The sequence below is a fragment of the Wyeomyia smithii genome, chromosome 1, assembly GCF_029784165.1.
Source record: "Wyeomyia smithii strain HCP4-BCI-WySm-NY-G18 chromosome 1, ASM2978416v1, whole genome shotgun sequence".
Classification (NCBI taxonomy): domain Eukaryota; kingdom Metazoa; phylum Arthropoda; class Insecta; order Diptera; family Culicidae; genus Wyeomyia; species Wyeomyia smithii.
In genome coordinates this window covers 8,408,786-8,427,911 of record NC_073694.1, presented here as the reverse complement: position 1 = coordinate 8,427,911, position 19,126 = coordinate 8,408,786, and the positions used below count along the sequence as shown (strand labels likewise).

General features: G+C 37.4%; 1 protein-coding gene across 6 annotated transcripts in view; it reads left to right on the top strand.

The window, feature by feature from the left end:
• LOC129718890 (signal transducer and transcription activator) overlaps positions 1 to 19,126 on the top strand; it is a 148,906-nt gene that overhangs the window by 108,417 nt on the left and 21,363 nt on the right. For all 6 annotated transcript variants that reach the window (XR_008727073.1, XM_055670089.1, XM_055670092.1 and 3 more), the window contains one exon: positions 18,904 to 19,089. Coding sequence is in view for 5 of the 6 variants with exons in the window: in XM_055670089.1 (XP_055526064.1) it covers positions 18,962 to 19,089 (128 nt within the window). In the remaining variant the exon portion in view is untranslated. The remainder of the gene's footprint in view (positions 1 to 18,903; positions 19,090 to 19,126) is intronic.

Genomic DNA, 19,126 nt, shown 5'->3' with positions numbered 1-19,126 from the left:
TTCCAAACACAATCCGTGTTCGCTAGAGCTCTTGTAACCAACAGGAAATATTCGAACCATCATCCCCACACTATTACCGAGCGATTCCGGAATCAACCAACTTCCTTGAAAAGTACCTTCAAACTATTTACCAACACACTGCTACTCGGTGTGGTTCGCGATGGCTGTGAAAATCAGCCAGATAACGCCACTCTCTAAGATAACATCGGACCCGGTGTCCCGATGGAACGAAACCAATATACCACAAGCGGGCAAAAGACCGCATCGTTGTCCGTTCGACCGTCCTCGTAGTCGTCATTCGCAAACAGCAGCTTATAATGAAAGTGAAGCGCGGGTTTGTGTTTGCGAATTCAATATCGAAACACAGCACACACCTCGCTGGCTGTGTGCTGCTGTTATGCCGGGCTTGGAGTGTGGGTAGTTATTTCTTCCTTTGTGGTTGTTGTTGTTGTTGTTGTTGTTATTCTTATTCATCAGGTGTCGCCTCGGTTTCGGGTACGGACGGTGCATATACTGGGCGGGCATAATCAGCAGGTTTAACCAGCTTCGGCATGTGTGTTATGTTATTTGTGCTGTTGTTATTATCATTAGTACTGTGCCGCGTTGTGTTTACCACCGAGTGTTTATTTGCGTGGTAAAATTTGGACCTAATTGTTGTTATATTTAAATTCCTTGTGGCGTGCGTTGGTATCATCCCCGCCTCCCAGTTGCGGTTGGATGACGGTGGCTGTAAATTTCGCCAACATCATCGTCAACGATACTTTTAGCAATGATGCACCGGAGCGAACATGTATTTTGAAATCTCTCCTGGGAACTTTGGGACTATTTCTATTGACCCACTTTTTAATTATTCGTTGTTAGGCTACTGACATACTGAGGCGTCAAATGAAGCGAAGCGTTGAGCGTATTAGAAACGGAATAAACAGAAGCGTTGGGTGAAGCTTCCTATGACATACTGGAGCGAGCGTCGCAAATGCGTTGTGTTATTCCTAGATTCCAGCAGCGGTCGTTTAAAGGATTTGTTTGCTTTTTCAAGCACGGTAAATCACGTTTTTAGTAAACAGAGATTTTTTCGACGTGGGACTACGTCTTTCTTCACTATACTAAGGTACCTTCTGTGAAAACTGGATTGAACATGTAACGTTTTTGGTTGGCGGAATGGAAGATTTTAGATGCTAATAGCGCTCAAATGACTGTTCCGATTTCAATAGTTAATATACCGTTGGAAAGCTAAAATATACAAGATTTGTATAACATGATATTTTTAGTTACCATTTTCTCATAATTCCGTGAAAATTGCGGAAAAGTTTGAAGGTCGAATCCACATACATTTTTCATACGATTGGTATATTTCCCTAACGCAGACTTCAAAAACATAGACGAAATGATTCCACGCATTCAGTCTTTGGCTAGCAATGCCAGCCAATGACTGAATCGCATTCATCACCCAATGTAAGCGACGAAGAAAGAAAGCAGCGATGCTTCCACGTGATTGGTTCTTCCACCAACCACCCAATTTCCCCACACTGAGTGACGCTATAAAAGGACATTCCGTGTTTAGAGAAGATCATTTCCTGGTCTACCGTCAAGGCGAACAGTTCGGCTTCCCTTCGATCTGAGTTGGACCCCACCACTGGTTATCTAATTCATATATCGTTGTTGGAAAACAGCCCGAAATTGCACGTGAACGGCACTGGGGACCATTGGCAGACGTTGGAAGGAACCATTAGCAGGGTTGTTACATTCGGCGCGGATTTCGCGTTTTTTGCGGATTTTGCGTTTTTTGCGGATTTGGCGCGTTTTTACTACTCCATGGCGCGGATTTTGCGGAAAGCCTTGCAACCTTGCAACCTTGGGTGGCTGGCAGCACCCTTTCAGAGTTCTATGAAATATGGTGGGTGTGTAGTAGGGTGCCAATCACTTGTATGCAGCGTTGCAAATCGAGCGAGAAGCAAAACCTTTCTTCTCCTTTCTGCTTGAGAACGAGACATATGCTACGCTTCTCAAGTCTTTTGCACACACGCTTTAAAGATACTCTTTCTTCTTCGTGCATTCTCCTGAGTGGCAGCAAGCGCGCACCGACACGAACTCTTTCGTATTGCTTCTCTGCTACCGTAAAAGAGTACGCGAGTTCCTGCTAGTGAGTAGGAGTACTCGACTAAAATTGACTTGACTAGGAGGAGTGCTTGAAAAACTGTGCTCGAAAACGAAAATGCTTTCATCCCGACATGCACCGACAGCCGACAGTTGGGCAACGTGTAGGGTATCGGGGGTCTCCTACGAAAGGCAGAAAAACTAAAGGCAGAATCACGAAAAGCAGAATTACGAAAGGCAGAATATTTCATAAGGCAGAATAACGAATGGCAGAATCAAAAAATAGTCTTTTTCCTTTTTAACAACACACACTCGCGGCCTTTGGCCGACTCTATTGTCCAAGTGTATGCTGTCCTTACTCGCTACCGCTCGTTCGGACTTAACTAAGGGAAAGAAAACCTGTTTGAATAATCCTAGAAAACCAGTAGATCAGTTGTTTGAATGCGAGAGGCCGCCGCTTCCGACGGCGGGTCGGCGGCCGGCTCGGACCGCGGAAACCACGGCGGCTTTGTGCCGCCTCGGTTCCTTGCCCTCGATTATGCGTCTTCGCCGCATGAATTGTTTTATGTTAATTATAATCAACTAGCCCAGTGGTTTTCAACCTTTTTCAGTTCATGCACCCCCTTTTGATAATTTACACAAGCTTTTACCCCCTATCGGAACCATGAAAGAAAAGCTGTAGTTATTAAAAAATATAAGGCTTTTTAAACTTTAATTTTAAACAGGTTTCAAGCAGGAGCAGGAAAACACCAATACACGGGCATTCTCAGCATCACTTGTGAAGGTGTGTGTTACGATTTATCGTCAACAAGCATATAGAGTTTTCTAAGCCAGATCTCACCAATACAGGCTTAGTCGTGTATCCTTATAAAATCGATTTGTTTTCAACCAAAAAACTAGCTGATATTCATTTTCGAAAAATATTTCACTTATGAATCCTAGTTCATTCGTGTTACATGTTTCAACAAACTGTGTTTTAGTGGAAACATAAATGAAATAAAACTAAAAATCGGCCTACAACTTGAATAAAAGTTCGGGGCATGAGGAAATTTTTTGTTATCACCAGCGTGTTGATTATTTGCGCCCAAAAATAAAACTTGTATTAGTGAAATCGACCACTAATACTAGCGCAGATAGAAAGGTCAATTGGACGTATGCCTATAGAGCAAAATAATGCGCAAAAACCGGTGCATGGGTTTTTCGCGAGCGAATTCATTGGACACTGCAAAAAAAATGTCGCACCACCGTCAATCATAAAATCGCATTACATGTGAAATTTTTCCACTCGCGATTCCCCCCCCCCCTGCAACGGTCAAATTCCCCCCTAGGGGGGAATTCCCCCCCGGTTGAAAACCTCTGAACTAGCCGTTGAGACTAGTGCAAGTTATACCTACCATCGAAAAATTACTCTCCGCGATGCCATGAGACTCTTTAGGACCTGAGCCAAACCAGTTTGCGCGTTTCTGATCTAATAATTAGGCTTAATTTGAACCTCCCATCAGAACTGGTCATTGCTTGTGCCCAGTTATTATGTCTGGTTACCAAATAATATTAAATAATAAATGTAGAGTAGCAGCTTTGATACCGTGACCAGGATTCGCACCAATTTGTCATCACGCACTTGGCTATCGTGAGTTAGGTTTTGCTACCAGTGTTTCTGCCTTTCGTGCCCTTCGAAATTCTGCCTTCTGAAATATTCTGCCTTGTGTGTACGGTCATAGAGTTCTGCCTTTCATGATTCTGCCTTTCGTGCTTCTGCCTTTCGTGATTCTGCTTTCTGTGGCGAACCCGGTATCGGACTGCTTCGGTAAGTTTTTCACAGCAGTCTAATGCAAAACCAGCCGAAGCGAACCGCTGTCGGAGTAGTCCGATACCCTATCATTTTTTTCCCTCTGCAACCATCGCAAAGCATCTTGAATTAACTGTCTTCGGCTGGTCGTTCTCGCGAGTTGGGGAGTAGGTATACACGAGTACACACGAGAAGAGTAGACGGGAGTGTGTGCATATGATCTCGGGAGTAAGAAAGAAAGCAGAAAAGAACGAGAAATAGCTTGAATGGAGAATTCTCTACTGTGTAAAAGCAGCGACACCGAGAACCTCACATGAGGTGTTACATGTTGCTTATGAGCGAGACTGACAACACTGCTTGTGTGAGAAAAAAGTAATCAAAAAATTTAGGCAAAAAACCCTATACAAAATGTTAACCTGCCCGAAAAACACCCTGTGCGAAATTTCAGGTCAGTTGGATTTAAAATGGAGTGGCACAAACGAAATTAGACCTTGAGAAATCCGAAAAATCATAAAAATCATGATTATTTTCAGATAATACCAGATCTCGACGTTTCATGCATTTATAAGCTATCTGACATCAAAATTTTTTCGAAAACCGAAATTTCATGCAGCCAACTCCTCTTGGGTTCCGATTTTTCACTAGGTGTTTTTAATACTATTTTTTTTAAATTATCTAGACTTACATTCAAAGAGGACTGATGTTTTTTTTTGTAAATCGGTATATCTGAATAATGACAAGAGAAAAAAGTTGTCAAAGAATGACTTTGATGTCTGAATTTCCATTTGAAAATATTGAGAAAAATAAATAATTGAGATACTACCAAAACAAAATTTTATCGTAACCGTTATGTGCTCGACAGTAAAACACCCTTACGTGCCCAAAAATGGTCCTTCCCGAAAAGATTTTACTGGGGCTTCACTAATAACATAACTCTTTGTATGTTATGTGGTGGTCCTGAATAGTTTCAAAAAAAAAAAGAGATGGTGTTTTTTTCTCGCTCCCATGCACTTTCCGTGTTCCTTATGGGTCCTATAGAGCAAGATCGCGCGAAATGACCTATGGTCGAATATCGACCATGTTTGATTTGAATGAAACTTTGCACACGTATTTGGCTCAGCAAACTGAGCATTTTTCACGGGTGGAGAAATTTTTTACACCCATGAGTTACATTCTAAAAGGGCGTATTCCTTTTGGCATAGGTTTTACTCGAAGCATTGTAGCCCAGAAACCGTTGATTGTATAGAGAAACTGTCTGAGAATGAGTTGTAGGGAATTAAAAAAGCACCATTAAAAAAATATACACTGTACAAAAAAATTTTTTTTGACCAAAAAAAAATAAAAATAAACATTGAGTTTTGATTAAAAAAAAAAAGAGTTGTATGTTTTTCAATTTTTTTCAAAGAAACTTGACGTTAATACGCAACTTTTAAAAAAAGTCCAGGATGGAGAAATGAAAAATATTTTTTTATGGTAAATTAATTTTTTTATAAAAATTATAATTTAAACATTTTTCAAAATATTTGTATTCTGATGATATGATTTTAAAAGATGCAGAGAGTCATTTTGAATCAAAAAGCTCTTGGTAGTAAACATTCTAAAGGCATTGGTTTTCGAGTTATTTCTAATTTAAGCTCGAAAAATTATAATTATTTAGGAAAAACCATACCATACGTTCATTGGAATGCTTGATCAAAAATATACAATTCATTCTTTGACAACAAAACGATTGGATATATAACTCAAGCGCTAAACCTTAGCCAACCTACACGTTCCCCCTTGCCGATTGTTTTATAAAAAAATATGTTTGTCGTGCAACACTACCTACTTGTTTACTAATAATAACTGTTTGTAAAGTACGCAACCAATAAATACTGGGTTACATATAATATCTGTTTTCGTATATAAATACGATTGCACTACTCCAGATGTGTTAGTAACAGTTTGCATTTTGTGAAGATGAATAAAGTGAAAATGGAATACACCAAGCCCAAATGCTGTAAACCCTTTCCTGATCATCGGTGCTCATCAAGCTTGCGCAAATTAAACGAAAACGTTATTGCAAAAATAAATAAAAATATTGAACAGTCAAGCTCATTTTAATACGTCTTTATCAATTTGTGATTCGTGTAGTTATTGGAATGATAGTCAAGTCACCATTCATCCCTTCGTTGTTTACTATTCAGAATCTGGAAGATTAAGAATATCAGCTTCATCATAATATCGGAAGTACTCCATCATGTTACTGTTGCGGTTCAGGTGTTCATGGCCAAATCAATGAGTTTTTTTTTTAAAACAACAATAGAGTTGAAAAAAGCGATATTAATGTCTGATGGAGCTGCCTCACAATATAAAAATAGAAAAAACTTTGCAAGTCTTTGCAAGTTCGAAACAAAATATAACGTCGATGCAGAGTGGCATTTTTTTGCGACTTCTCATGGTAAAGGCCCATGCGATGCAATTGATGGCATATTAAAACGAATGGCAGGAAATGCAAGTTTAGCTAAAAAACATGAACATCCCATTACAAGCGCAAAAGAATTGTATGATTGTAATAAAAATTCATCAAAAATGTCATTTAGTTGGGTATCATATGAAGAATATGAACAAGGAGTAACAGAATAGAGCAATATTCTCAAAAAATCTATAATAATAGCTGCCACACAAAAGTATTACTCTTTTGTTCCGATTTCAGAAAATAAGATACAAACGAAGCTGTTTTCAAAAGATGACGAATCATTTACTAATGATGTATATAAAATATAAGGTGAAACTAGTTCTGTAAAGTATCTATGTCATAAAAAAATATGTTCCTAAGATAATAAAACTCGAAAATAAATATTTGATTCTTATATATATTTATATCACTTAGAACATTTAACTCTTTTCTTGAGAACCGTTCGCCCAATCGTTTTGTTGTCAAAGAATGAATTGTATATTTTTTATCAAGCATTCCAACGAACGTATGGTTTTTGCTGGAGAACCATGAACAAATTAAGAAAAACGTGTATTTTTCTAAATAATTATAATTTTTCAAGCTTAAATTAGAAATAACTCGAAAACCAATGCCTTTAGAATGTTTACTACCAAGGGCTTTTTGATTCAAAATGACTTTCTGCATCTTTTAAAATCATCAGAATACAAACATTTTGAAGAATGTTTAAATTAGAATTTTTATAAAAAAATAATCTACCATAAAAAAAATATTTTTCATTTCTCCATCCTGGACTTTTTTTTTAAAGTTGCGTATTAACGTCAAGTTTCTTTGAAAAAAATTCAACTTTTTTTTTAAATCGAAATTTAATGATTATTTTTAATTTTTTTTGGTCAAAAAAAAAAAATTTTTGTACAGTGTATGTTTTTTTTATGGTGCATTTTTAATTCCCTACAACTCATTCTCAGACAGTTTTTCTATACAACCAACGGTTTCTGGGCTACAATGCTTCGAATGAAAACCTATGCCAAAAGGCATACGCCCTTTTAGAATGTAACTCATGGGTGTAAAAAATCTCTCTACCTGTGAAAAATGCTCAGTTAGCTAAGCCAAATACGTGTGCAAAGTTTCATTCAAATCAAAAATGGTCGATTAAATTTTCGCGAATTTCCAGGCGATTTGAAATGATTTTGCTCTATAACAACTGTGTAGCTTCTCAGATCGATCGGTGAAACGCCCGGTTTTTAAAGCTTCCATACGATTTTATATGGGAAAAACCACTTTTTCAAAACATTTTCTATAGAGATGTCCAGTTGGCTCTTAAAAATATATCAATACATGATATTTATAGGAAATTTTCCTGGGAAAAACTCTTCTGAAGACCGCGAGGCGCTACCTTGCTTGTGAAAAAAGATATTCCAGGCTGTTTGAATGTCTGACGAAGGGCTCACCATTGAATATTACTAGCAATACTAGCAGCATGCTGCTGTTCCAAATTCAACCATGTGATGAGAAATGATATCGATATGAGGCTTCCCCGAAGATACTATGAGCAAAGATCACACTTTGAAAATTAATTCAACGCGAAATTATTTCTCATACTTAAGCAAGTTTGGAATAGCAGCATGCTGTAGCAGTGTTGCTTGAAAATTTCAATGGTGAGCCGTCCGTCAGACATTCAATTAGTTTGGGGTGAATAGCTGTTTCTACAATCATCGTAGCGCCCTACGGTCTTCAGAAGAGTTTTTCCCAGAAAAATTTCCTACTAATATCATGTATTGATATTTTTTAAGAGCCAACTTGACATCTCGAGAAAATAGGTATTGAAAAAAGTGGATTTTCCCATATAAAATCGTATGGAAACTTTAAAAATCGGGCGCAAATCGGGCGTTTCACCGATCGATCTGAAAAGTTACACAGCTGTTATGGGACCCATAAAGAACACAAAAAGTGCATGAGAGCTAACATTTATTTTTTGTCCCACCCTAATGGTCACTCTTAAGAAAAAAAGTTTTTCTAACAAAAACTTCTCTATTTGAAAATCTCAAATTTGTTTAAAATGCAAATATCCAATATTGTTGATGTTTTATTTTTTCTTAATTTCAAACTGTTTGTTTAGGTACAAAAGTAAACAAAGCTACCAACGCAAAGCAAAGCAAAGCCTTGGTGCTGCAATCCGATTCTGAACTTGACCTTCTGTTTATTATACACAGACTTCGCAGTCGACTGTTAAGTGTACAGGACAATTGCGGGGCTAGCGTTACGATCCTACTGATACTAACAGTCTTTCCCGTGCCGAGACTCGAGCCTACGACAACTGGCTTGTTAGGCCAGCATCGTACCATGAGACGTCTACTAAGCAGCTGCATCAAATCGTCGATTGAAGCTTCCGTGGTTTATAATGCGGATTTCCAGGAAAAGTCGCGTTTTACATCGATTGTTTCAAATAATATTCTTTTCAAATTGCTTATTCAGAGTGTCGGTTGAATTTATTTTACAGATTTTAGAGAATTTCTCAAACATTTAATTGGTCCGAAGATCGAAACTTTTCAAAAAAAAAATGTTTCGAGACAGATCTCAACGTTTTATGAATTTCCAACACATTTACCATAAAAAAAAAAATTCAACAGTTCCATGTGAATTTTTTCATAGGTCACTTTGAGGCTTTTCTTCCCGATCGATGTTCGCTTGAGAACAAATTTTGCATGAGAAGACAAAACTTCTAAGCTATAATTTAAAACGATCAATGTTTAATTTTTTCCATACATTCCATTGGCATTCAAGAGCAGGTTGACAGAGAGTAAAAGCAGAAGGAAAATTGTCAACGATTTTTAGATAAAAATGGCGCAAATTGTGCAGGTCTCCATGAAGGTACTCGCTAAAGTCGATAAACAGTTGAAGGAAGAAAAATTTTTGAAGGAGAATATTTTTCATAGTTTTAATAACACTGTTCTCGCGCAAATATATATATATATATATATATATATATATATATATATATATATATATATATATATATATATATATGTATATATATATATATATATATATATATATATATATATATATATATATATATATATATATATATATATATATATATATATATATATATATATATATATATATATATATATATATATATATAAACATGTAAAATTGATGTTTTTCACATATTTTTTTAATATAAAGCACCGAGAAAATTTAAAACCTATCATCGGGGAAACCGGGAAAAAAGCGGGAAATCGAAAATTGATTTTGAGTGGTCACCCTGCATTGAAAAACTTTTACTTGAGACTATTCCATGTTTCTACAGAGAATGTTGTTCAGACTTTCCGAAAACATTTTTAATGACATTCAACTTATGTTTGAATGTTAGACCTTAATTCAAGTTGAGAGATTTTTCTACTTTTACGATTGTTTCTTCTTTCTAGAGTTTGGCGCTATACGTGAGTTACATATACATAATCGTATCAATAAGCTTTTTTTAGCTAATACCTATCTCGTCCTTTTGAATTATTTTCAACATGATTTTTTGCAAATTTTAGTAAAACTTGCTTTTATTTGCAGCTCACGAAGATTATTAATTACTTAATTAATTAATTAATTGAATGTTCCGACAATATTCGGGTTTAAATGGTTATCCATCACTTTCCAAATCTCGTCATTCAATTCTCATTTTTTATGTCTAACTTATGTCTCACAGGAATTTTACTCGTCATAATCATACTCTTTTCAACGTGAGAAAATCGCGAGAGAAAAAATCAGTGCTACGTGCATTTTGCATTTGTATATAGGAATTTCCAAACAACATTTTTGGTCAGCATCATTCCTAAACATGACCGCAGTAAGTCAACTGTCCTGCGTTTGAAGCTAAATACAAACAAGTTATACATATCAGCATGACATTTGAAAGATGGTATTAATTTTACCATGTTGAATCATAAGTTTTTATTGGTTTTTTTTCCGGCGCGGATTTAGTTTTCATGGCGCGGATCCAAAATCCCGTGGCGCGGATTTTGCGGATTCAAAATTAAGGTTTCTGTAACAGCCCTGCATTAGAAGACTTTAAGCCGTTTTGGTGCTGCCGATAGTGTAGGTATAGTGTGTCGTATATCAAGCGTGTGTATCTGAGTAGCGTGTGGGTGTGTGAATAGCGTGTATGTGTATGTGTGTGTTTGTGTGTGTATTACGTGTGTGTGTATGTGTGTATAACATGTGTGTGCAAAAATGCATTTATCCGAGGTAAATATATTTATGACAGTACACTTGTATAGGCAACAAGTTCATTGTTTTTCCTATTAGTACTCATTTGGTATTTTTATGATAGTGACCATAATTTTATGCTAGTTACTTTCAGCACTGAGCTTGTTTTGCGTTTATTTGTAACATGGGACTGATCAAAATTCATATTTTTCTAATCAATTTAGCAACAAAAAGCTTTTTTTTGCGATTTTTTGAGAGCATGTGAAGAAGTTTTTGAAGTTCAGGCAAAAAGTAATAAGAAATTACATGGGACTGTTATGCATTTATTGGCACTTCATGTGGGTGTTGGTATTTGTATGCTGTGGTTTATGACAGGTGTATGTGGGTTTTTGTGAAATGCTCATGGATTATTGTGTATGGTATTTGTACGTTTGGTGTTTGTTATATACTATGGTTCTGGCAGAATTAAATCTTTACACCCACCATAGTCCCACGGCAAGCCTACGTTTGTGCACTCAAGCACATACCCTTTAACTTTCTATGAAGTAAAATAATATTTCTGAAGTCAGTTGCGCTAAAAGTATAAGAAGTTATTCTAAATTTTAAACCCGCTGACCCCGAGTATCGTTCAACTAGTTTATGATATCTGTTAGGCTTTGAATAACCCCTGTGAGCACAGCTAGTTACTCAGCGAATGGCGTTTCGCGACTATCAATCAATCATCAATCAAAAATACCAGTGTCATTTTCCTGACTACCTGAAAAATTTTCCCGATATTTTCTATATTTAAGACCAAAACAAAGCGAATATAAAGCACCTGGCGATATCAAGTTTAGTCTGAACATGGTATTACTGCACTAACATTTTTTAAACATTTTAACATTTTGTAAACGAAAATGTTTTTTCTATTTGCTTTTTTCAATCACCAAACCAAAACAAAGCAAATATAAAGCACCTTGCGATGAATGATTTAGTCTGAACAAGGTGCTACCGCCTAAGTATACGCGCGTCAAAACACTACTCGTTCTGTTTCGCCGCCTCCATCGACGCGTCGTTGCCGCTCGAGTATGACCGGTTTGAGCGTTTCATATAGACGTTCGAAGAAGTAGCTCGTACGCTTTTGCGAAGCTTCTTGCTTCGCTTCATTTGACGCCTCAGTATGTCAATAGCCTTAGAATTTTTCCAACGAGACATCAATTCAGAATAAACTTAACGTCGCGCGTGTAACTATGACGACACTAAACTGACAGAGGAGGATGTAATCGTCCCAGAACATAACAGTGACTTAACTAGTAACCGGATAAGGGATGACTCTGGAGGTGACAGCTCCTGGTTCCCACCGAATCAAACGGATAAAGTGCACCACACCCAGACCGGCTGTCCGCACCCGATCAACGTTCAACGAGATTTTTCTTCACAATAATTACATTATCTGGCATCGCCGAACGTCACCCAGCACTCTGATGGAGCACACTGATCTGATCTACTTGCCGGACAGAGAGCAGATCAATGCACCGGTGCGATTGCATCACAACCGCGAGGGCTATTGTTCTCAACTGTTCGCTATGTGAAACGGTTTTTTGTTTACATGCGTGGAAGGAATAGGGTGGGTCCACAAATACTTTGCCTGTTGATGCAATATGGATTAGGGTTTGGCACCACCCTACGAGGATGCTCACGTGGTGAGCATTCGTTGTTGAGCATCAGAAAGACCACATTTTTTCTATCATTCAGCGTCGATGTCAAAATTACTAAAAATTAGCTGAGTTACACTCAACAAATATTCAATTAATCAGTGAGTTAAATTTGCGCCCAGTGCGTATTTTTCTCCGCAAGTACAAGCTAATCGAATTTAAGAAGCGACGACTAATTGATGATGCGATAGGCAGGCAGGCCATCAGCGGCGGCGGCGGCGGCGCTCGGCGTGACTTACAGCCGGTGATTCTCGGTATTTAAACAAACAATCCAAGTCAAACAGACGAAGATCCAGAAATTCTCGGTGCACGTGTGCGTGTGGGTTTGTGTGCGTGCGGCTATAGATTTATAGCCGCGGGAAGCGAGTAACCAGAGCGGAAAGAGGGAAAAAAAATCCGAAGGTTAGAATTTCAGTTTCTGTACACCGATCCGATTGTAATCGGTTACCTCTCCTATACGACTCGAATGGAATGCGTATGCGGTAATTGGAAATCCAAGAACGACACAAGAAAATGCCACTTGTCTTGTGCAGGAGTTTAGAGGGAGCGGGAGGAGGGAGGGGATGACGTTTCAAAGGGGAATCACGATTCGATGGAAAACATTCTACGCTTGTCGTTACCAGAATTGAATATTAATCCAGCTTTCATTGCACGCTAAACGAATGAAGATTCAATTTCGCTTTGGTTGGTTTTGTGATTATCAGAATCATTTTAGTTTCAGCAAATTGTTCTTCCAGTTTCGGAATAGTTTGGTGGTCAACTCTTAAACAATGTATTAACAATTTTTCTGTAAAAGCCAAACACTGTGACCAGAAACATTGACAATGTCTCTATTTAAAGTCAGTGACATTCTTACCAATCCGTGTCTTTCTTTGATGCTTAATACTCTACTGTATCAAGCCTCGCCAGTGTTACCAGTTACAACCTTATTTCTGCCTCTGGTCAGTTTTGTTATCACCAAGGTAGGTGATCAACAAGGTATAAAAAAATCAGTTTGTTTCAACTAAGATTCGAACTAACAACCATTCCAAATTCTAATTAGTATTCTATTTAGAAATCTGTTCGTCATTCCTGAATTACATAATTTTTTAGCTTCTATGATTTATTTCGTTTCAAAAATACCGCATTTGTGATATTTATATTTCTAGTTTCCGCTCTAGGTCAAACCAAATTCCCGTTAAGCTCTTCAACCGTTTCTGTTAATTTTAGTGCTCCTAGCTAATTTAGTAGCGCGAAAAAACTTCGAAGACTTAATTAAAGTTTTCCCGTAAGCAAGCGAAAAAGCGATTACACCAGCGAGCCATTATTCTGCTGTTATCGTTATTGGCACAAAATTTACTAAAATAGTTAAAAAGCTATAATCTTTCATATTTTAACAGTTTAAGCTCTGGGGCATTGAACAATTCAGTAAATTTGAAGATATAGTTTTGTCTTTTCGATAAAAATATACACCGCGAAAAAGATTTATCTTACAAGGAAATCAATCGGGAAAGATATAAATTAATTTTCTTAAAAAGGCTTATTAAAAAAAAAATCTGTTTTAAAGATGATAAATAAAGTTTACCCAAACAATGATAGCTATCCGATCTAGGAAAACGAGAACCGAGAAAGTTAAAATTTTCTAGAAAAATAAAAAAACTGAACGGCTTGTGTTAAAATATTACCATAAATTAAGTGTCTCGAAAACTTCACTTTTCTATGAAAACATTAAGTATGTTAGTTAAACATTGATAATTGTTGGAGCTACTTGCCGTAGCTAGCGCTTTATATAGATCGATAGCGGCGTCGGCCACATCCTCACGGTCGGTAGGGTAAGAATGAAGGTGTAACAGTCGTTGTTCGGAGACCGAGTTTAACTCTGCATCTCCACGATTGCAATGGAAAGGGAAGGTATGTGTAACCGTGGTAAGTGATCAAATCGAACAATGTTGCTCACGATGTTAACTCACTACGAAGACGAACGATGAGTATCTATCTTGCCAAACACAGCGAATCTAGGAAAGCTACGCTATGCTATGCTTTTCAACCGTTCCTGTGAATTTTAGTGCTCCTAGTCAAGTTGGGAGTGCGTTAAGTCTTCAAAGACTTAAGTGGAGTTTTCTCGTAACGTAGAAGCGACGAAGGCAGAGACCCATTATTTTACGACCTTTTAACGCACTTCCGAGTTCGTAATTGGCACCAAAATTAACAAAAATGTTTAAAATGCTATTTATCTTCTAATTCTTTTATAATCTTTCATATTAGAGCCAGAACGGTATAATATCTTCGGCAAATTTGTTGATAGTACCTCGCGAAAAAAAAATGTTTTCAAGAAATTAATCGGAAAAAAATATAAATAAAGTTTCCTAATAAACGCATTTTTTACAGATCCTTTCATTTAATTAAAACTACAAAAGGTTAGCCAAATAGTGATGGCTATTCGATCATGCCGAATTAGGAACATTCTTTGTTTTAAGAACAAAATAATTGGGGCTACACCTAACGTTCCTCTCTGGCCATTCTAAGAGGGACTTATTATGTCAAGAGGAAGGAGTCTTATAGAAACCTCGACCCCCCAGTCAAGACCGCGCCATAATTACAATTCCCTGAATAGAGCTATTACACGTTACTCAGAACAGTTTTATTATAAGAGAGACTTTTTTGTTAGGATGAAAGTCAGCAGGGGTACTATAGAATTCAGCATGAAGGAAGGGTATGTAGTGGAGAGCCTGAGAATAAACCCATGTTAAAGTCCTTTGACAACCAAATGGCCTGAGCTCACCGGTTTAGAAAATACACGTAGAGTTAGCACAAAAAAAACAAAGAAATCAAACTGATGATAAAAAATATAGGTATCTGGAGCCGCGTTTATTTGAATAGCACGTGCGTTGCACGGTAAGCGGTATCGCTAGTGATAGCAGGAAAACAAAATTTCATCTTTTACGTTGTTCAATCTCCTTTTTCCTTCCAAGAATATGGAACCGGACTCATATTCCTACTACAACGCAACCCGTATTGAGAGTGAGTGGCATGAGCGCGCCAAAACACGAGCTAATCACGTTTCGCTACGAGAGTTAAAACTGAGGAAATCCATGCTAAATGAGATGAAAATACACTGAAATTCAATTCATCATTTTTTATTTGAATGAAATTTGGTATATGTGTTTGGCTGTATATTTTCCGTGGATGGACGTGGACCATTTTTATGAAGGTTTAATTTTACAATTTGAGCGAATAATCATATTTTATTGATCTTAAAGAATTTGTAGTATCTACTACTAAGGTCTTTTTCATGAGGGAATGCGTTCCGAATTCGTGAGGCATCGTAAAAAAAATTTTTTTAAGATGAAAATATAACGTAGAAAACCAAAAAAGTTTGAAAATGAATGAAAGGAGGTCGATATCTTGTACTGTAGAAAAGTGACTCGCGTAAAAAACCGCATGAAAAAGACATTTTACTGTGTTTCCAATTCAAAAACTTTTCGAAATATTTCGAAATTCTTCCAAATTCTTGAATGAATAGTAGCAAAATGTTTGACAAATTCGTTTTATAGTGTTGTATTGAGTTTCAATAGTCATAAGCCTCAAAAAATCCTAAAAAACGAAGAATCAATTCTTGAAAGCAAAAAAAAAAAAATTGAAAAAAAATCTAAAAAGGCATCAATTAAAATTAGATAGGAATTTACATAAAAACAAACACAAATGAGCCACACGAAAAAGGACATTATGGAATACACCAATCAACATATCAATCAGGGCCGGATTTAGGCGCTTGGGGGCCCGGGGCAAATTTGTTTGTGAGGCCCTCCTTTTTTAAAACATTTTGAGGCAACGTTTTGGAAGGTGACGAGCAAACAAACAAGATCGGCTCAGGACTAGGGGGGCTCCTTGAATCGGGAGGCCCGGGGCATTTGCCCCCTTTGAACCCCCCCCCCCTCAAATCAGTAGCACCCCGAGAAGAAGGGGCAGATTCATTTAACTCTATCTCGTGATTCCAACAAGCAAAGTTGTGGTCTTCAGCAAAATTGTCTAGGAGATCGAAGGCCTTCATTTGGTGCAGTTAATTTATAAATACAACCGCTAGTATGCATATAATTTTCAGTATTTTGAACTTAATTTATCTCGAAAATCCCACTAATTAGAGAATTGCGATCTACAGCAAAGCTGTTTAGGAGGTCAAGGGTTTTTGTAGTTTTGAATATTTTGAATTTATTTCGTTGATGCGACCTTCACCAAGCTGCCTTTTTCACCTAAGTTGTTTAGGAGGTCAAGGGCATTTATTTGGTGCACAGTTAGTTTCTAAATTCAACCCCTACGAGACGTAGTTGTCTGAGTATTTTAAAGATAATTTATCACTGTTTTCTGTGTGGACTCATCTTTGCGACCAGAGCTTAGATCTTTACTTTGAATTATTGGCAGTATGACTATTGAAGTAAGTGATACGCTTATCGTTCATATCCGTGCTAGTGTGTAAGTTTTACCTTTCCGTTTCAAGCTTACTTTCTCTACTATGCCGAGTCTTTCCATCCTAACAGTACTGCAGAACTAAGATTGAAGGAACCGTCTTTGAAAACCAAATGGTCTGATTCTACTAGGATTCGAACCCACGACCACCCACTTACCAAAGCGGACTCTGTAACCTTGCGGCTACGGTACTCCCCGATTTATCACTTAAAAAGCTGTGGATTTCATCAAAGTTGCTTAGGAGAATAAAATTTTTTGATTGGTATACAGTTTAATATGTAATTAAGCCTAATTCTGGTATACAGTTTAATATGTAATTAAGCCTAAATTGACTTTTAATTCACACATAAAAAAGCGAAGTCACTGACTGAACAGAATGGGAAAGCATTTACTTTTAAAATCTAGCCCTGGAGATCTTTATAAAAAAATGGTATCTTCCATTGCGTGTTTAGTTGTACTGAGAAGAACAGTTTGCTGTTTAAAATCAAATTTCTGTTCAAAATATGCTGAACGCAACTTTTATGCTACCCTGACACTGGCGGAATAAATGGCTCTGACAATACACACTAAAAAAGCTGTTTCCACAGTTAGTAAATTAGATATCCGCGGCAGGAGGACTGTTCGTGCGTCCTACCATTGACCAAAAGAATTGAATTAGCATGAGCAGAAGCAGGTTTGTTTATAGCCCAAAGAATGCATTTCCGGCTGAATAGGTATACTATTTCGTCGACCTTTTTAGGGAAACCACCAACCCTTGACAATTTTCAATAGTACGAAAGTTTGCGTAATTGAACAACATTATTCTGCATTTGGGCTGAGCGGATGCGTGTATATTTTTCAATCGATTACTAGAAGAATAAAGGAAATCGGTTGAAATGTTGTTCCTTTTCCGTTAATCGGTTTCAATTTTCACCCCTGTGTAGTACGCTAAAGAAACACGAAGTTCTACATCAAAAACAAAAATAAAGTCAAACATTTTAAAGTATGGAGATGGTTCGGCTTTCTCGGTCTCCGAGAAATTAATCGTTCCGGTCGGACCAGTTCAAAATATCTCAAAAGGACAAAAATGCCACCAATGATTTGGCAGTATGAGGCCGAACGTTGTCATGCAGAAGAAGCACTTTTTTGTGCGATAATTTTTTCTTTCTGTTCATTCCTGTTTTTTTTTAAATTTTTTTTTCCTAAGTTTTTCGTTTTTTTTCTCTTTTTTATCACTTACCTGTTCTTTTAATTTTTCAAGAAAACATGGTATGGCAAAAATTTGTCCTTCCACTGTCCGGGGGATGAATGATGTCCTAGAGCGTTTATTTTTTGCATGATAATTCTCCATATTGCAGAGCATCTTCGTGCAAAAGATTAGTTTTCTCTGACTGCTTTAACTTCTAAAACATATTTTAATCAGTTTTTTTGCTCATATCAAAATACTAAAAGTCTAAAAGTAGGAAATGTATAACAAACATCATATCCTTAGATCTTCTTTGGCTTTTCCCCTCAAATCGAACCCCCGAGCTGTCTCGCTGTGAGGAGGATAACATTTTCCTTTCATCATCGGACCTTCACCGATCAAATGGCATGCTTATTTGCAGCAGCTGCTGCAAAGTTGAAAAAAATCTCTACAAAGTTGATAAATTTTCAAACATCAAACCATCAAACGCACCCGAAAGCAACAGCGTTCCGATAACCTTCGAGACGACGAGCATCTCATCATCATCATCATCATCGTCATCATTGAGTTTGACAATGTACTCGAAGGCGAGCGAAAGAAATTCTAATTTTCCTCCCTCACACTTGAAACGAAGTCTCAAGCTCGGGAAAAGTTTTCCTCTGTGTGTTCCCAGCCAACAGTCAGCCGGGCTTTTGATGGCCGGGGTGGAGTGGATAAGAAATAGCACACAAAACGAGCATCGGCAGTATCGGCTTATTAAATATTCCAGAGATGAATGAAAATAACGGCGGTCTCGGCACAGACAAATTGGACTTTTCTCTTCTATTAAGCTGTCGTCAAGCACAGATACCTGTGTAAGTTCATTAGAGGATGCTCGGTCGAGGTCACAACACCTCCCACCAATTTCCGACTAAATTCTAATGGACACAAGTCAGGCTTTGTACTTCGTTGAATTATTTATCGCAATTTAGACGGAGCAGATTGCTTTTTCTTTTTCGCACTTAATATAGACTTAATGTACGCTGATTAGTGGTAAAAATAGTTATAATAACCGGAATTTTTTTCTTCTTTCTTGTAGAAATTCGCTGCTCCTGTTCTGGGAAACTTCCGCCCAGCGTTTCACGCTGAACTGAAAGATGTCGCTGTGGGCACGCGTCAACCAATTGCCACAGCCAGTCCTTGAGCAGATCCGGTACATCTATGGTAACAACTTTCCGATCGAGGTGCGCCACTACCTCGCGGAATGGATTGAGGATCGTCTGCTGTAAGTGGAAATTGTTTTTGTTTAAATTGGACTTAGA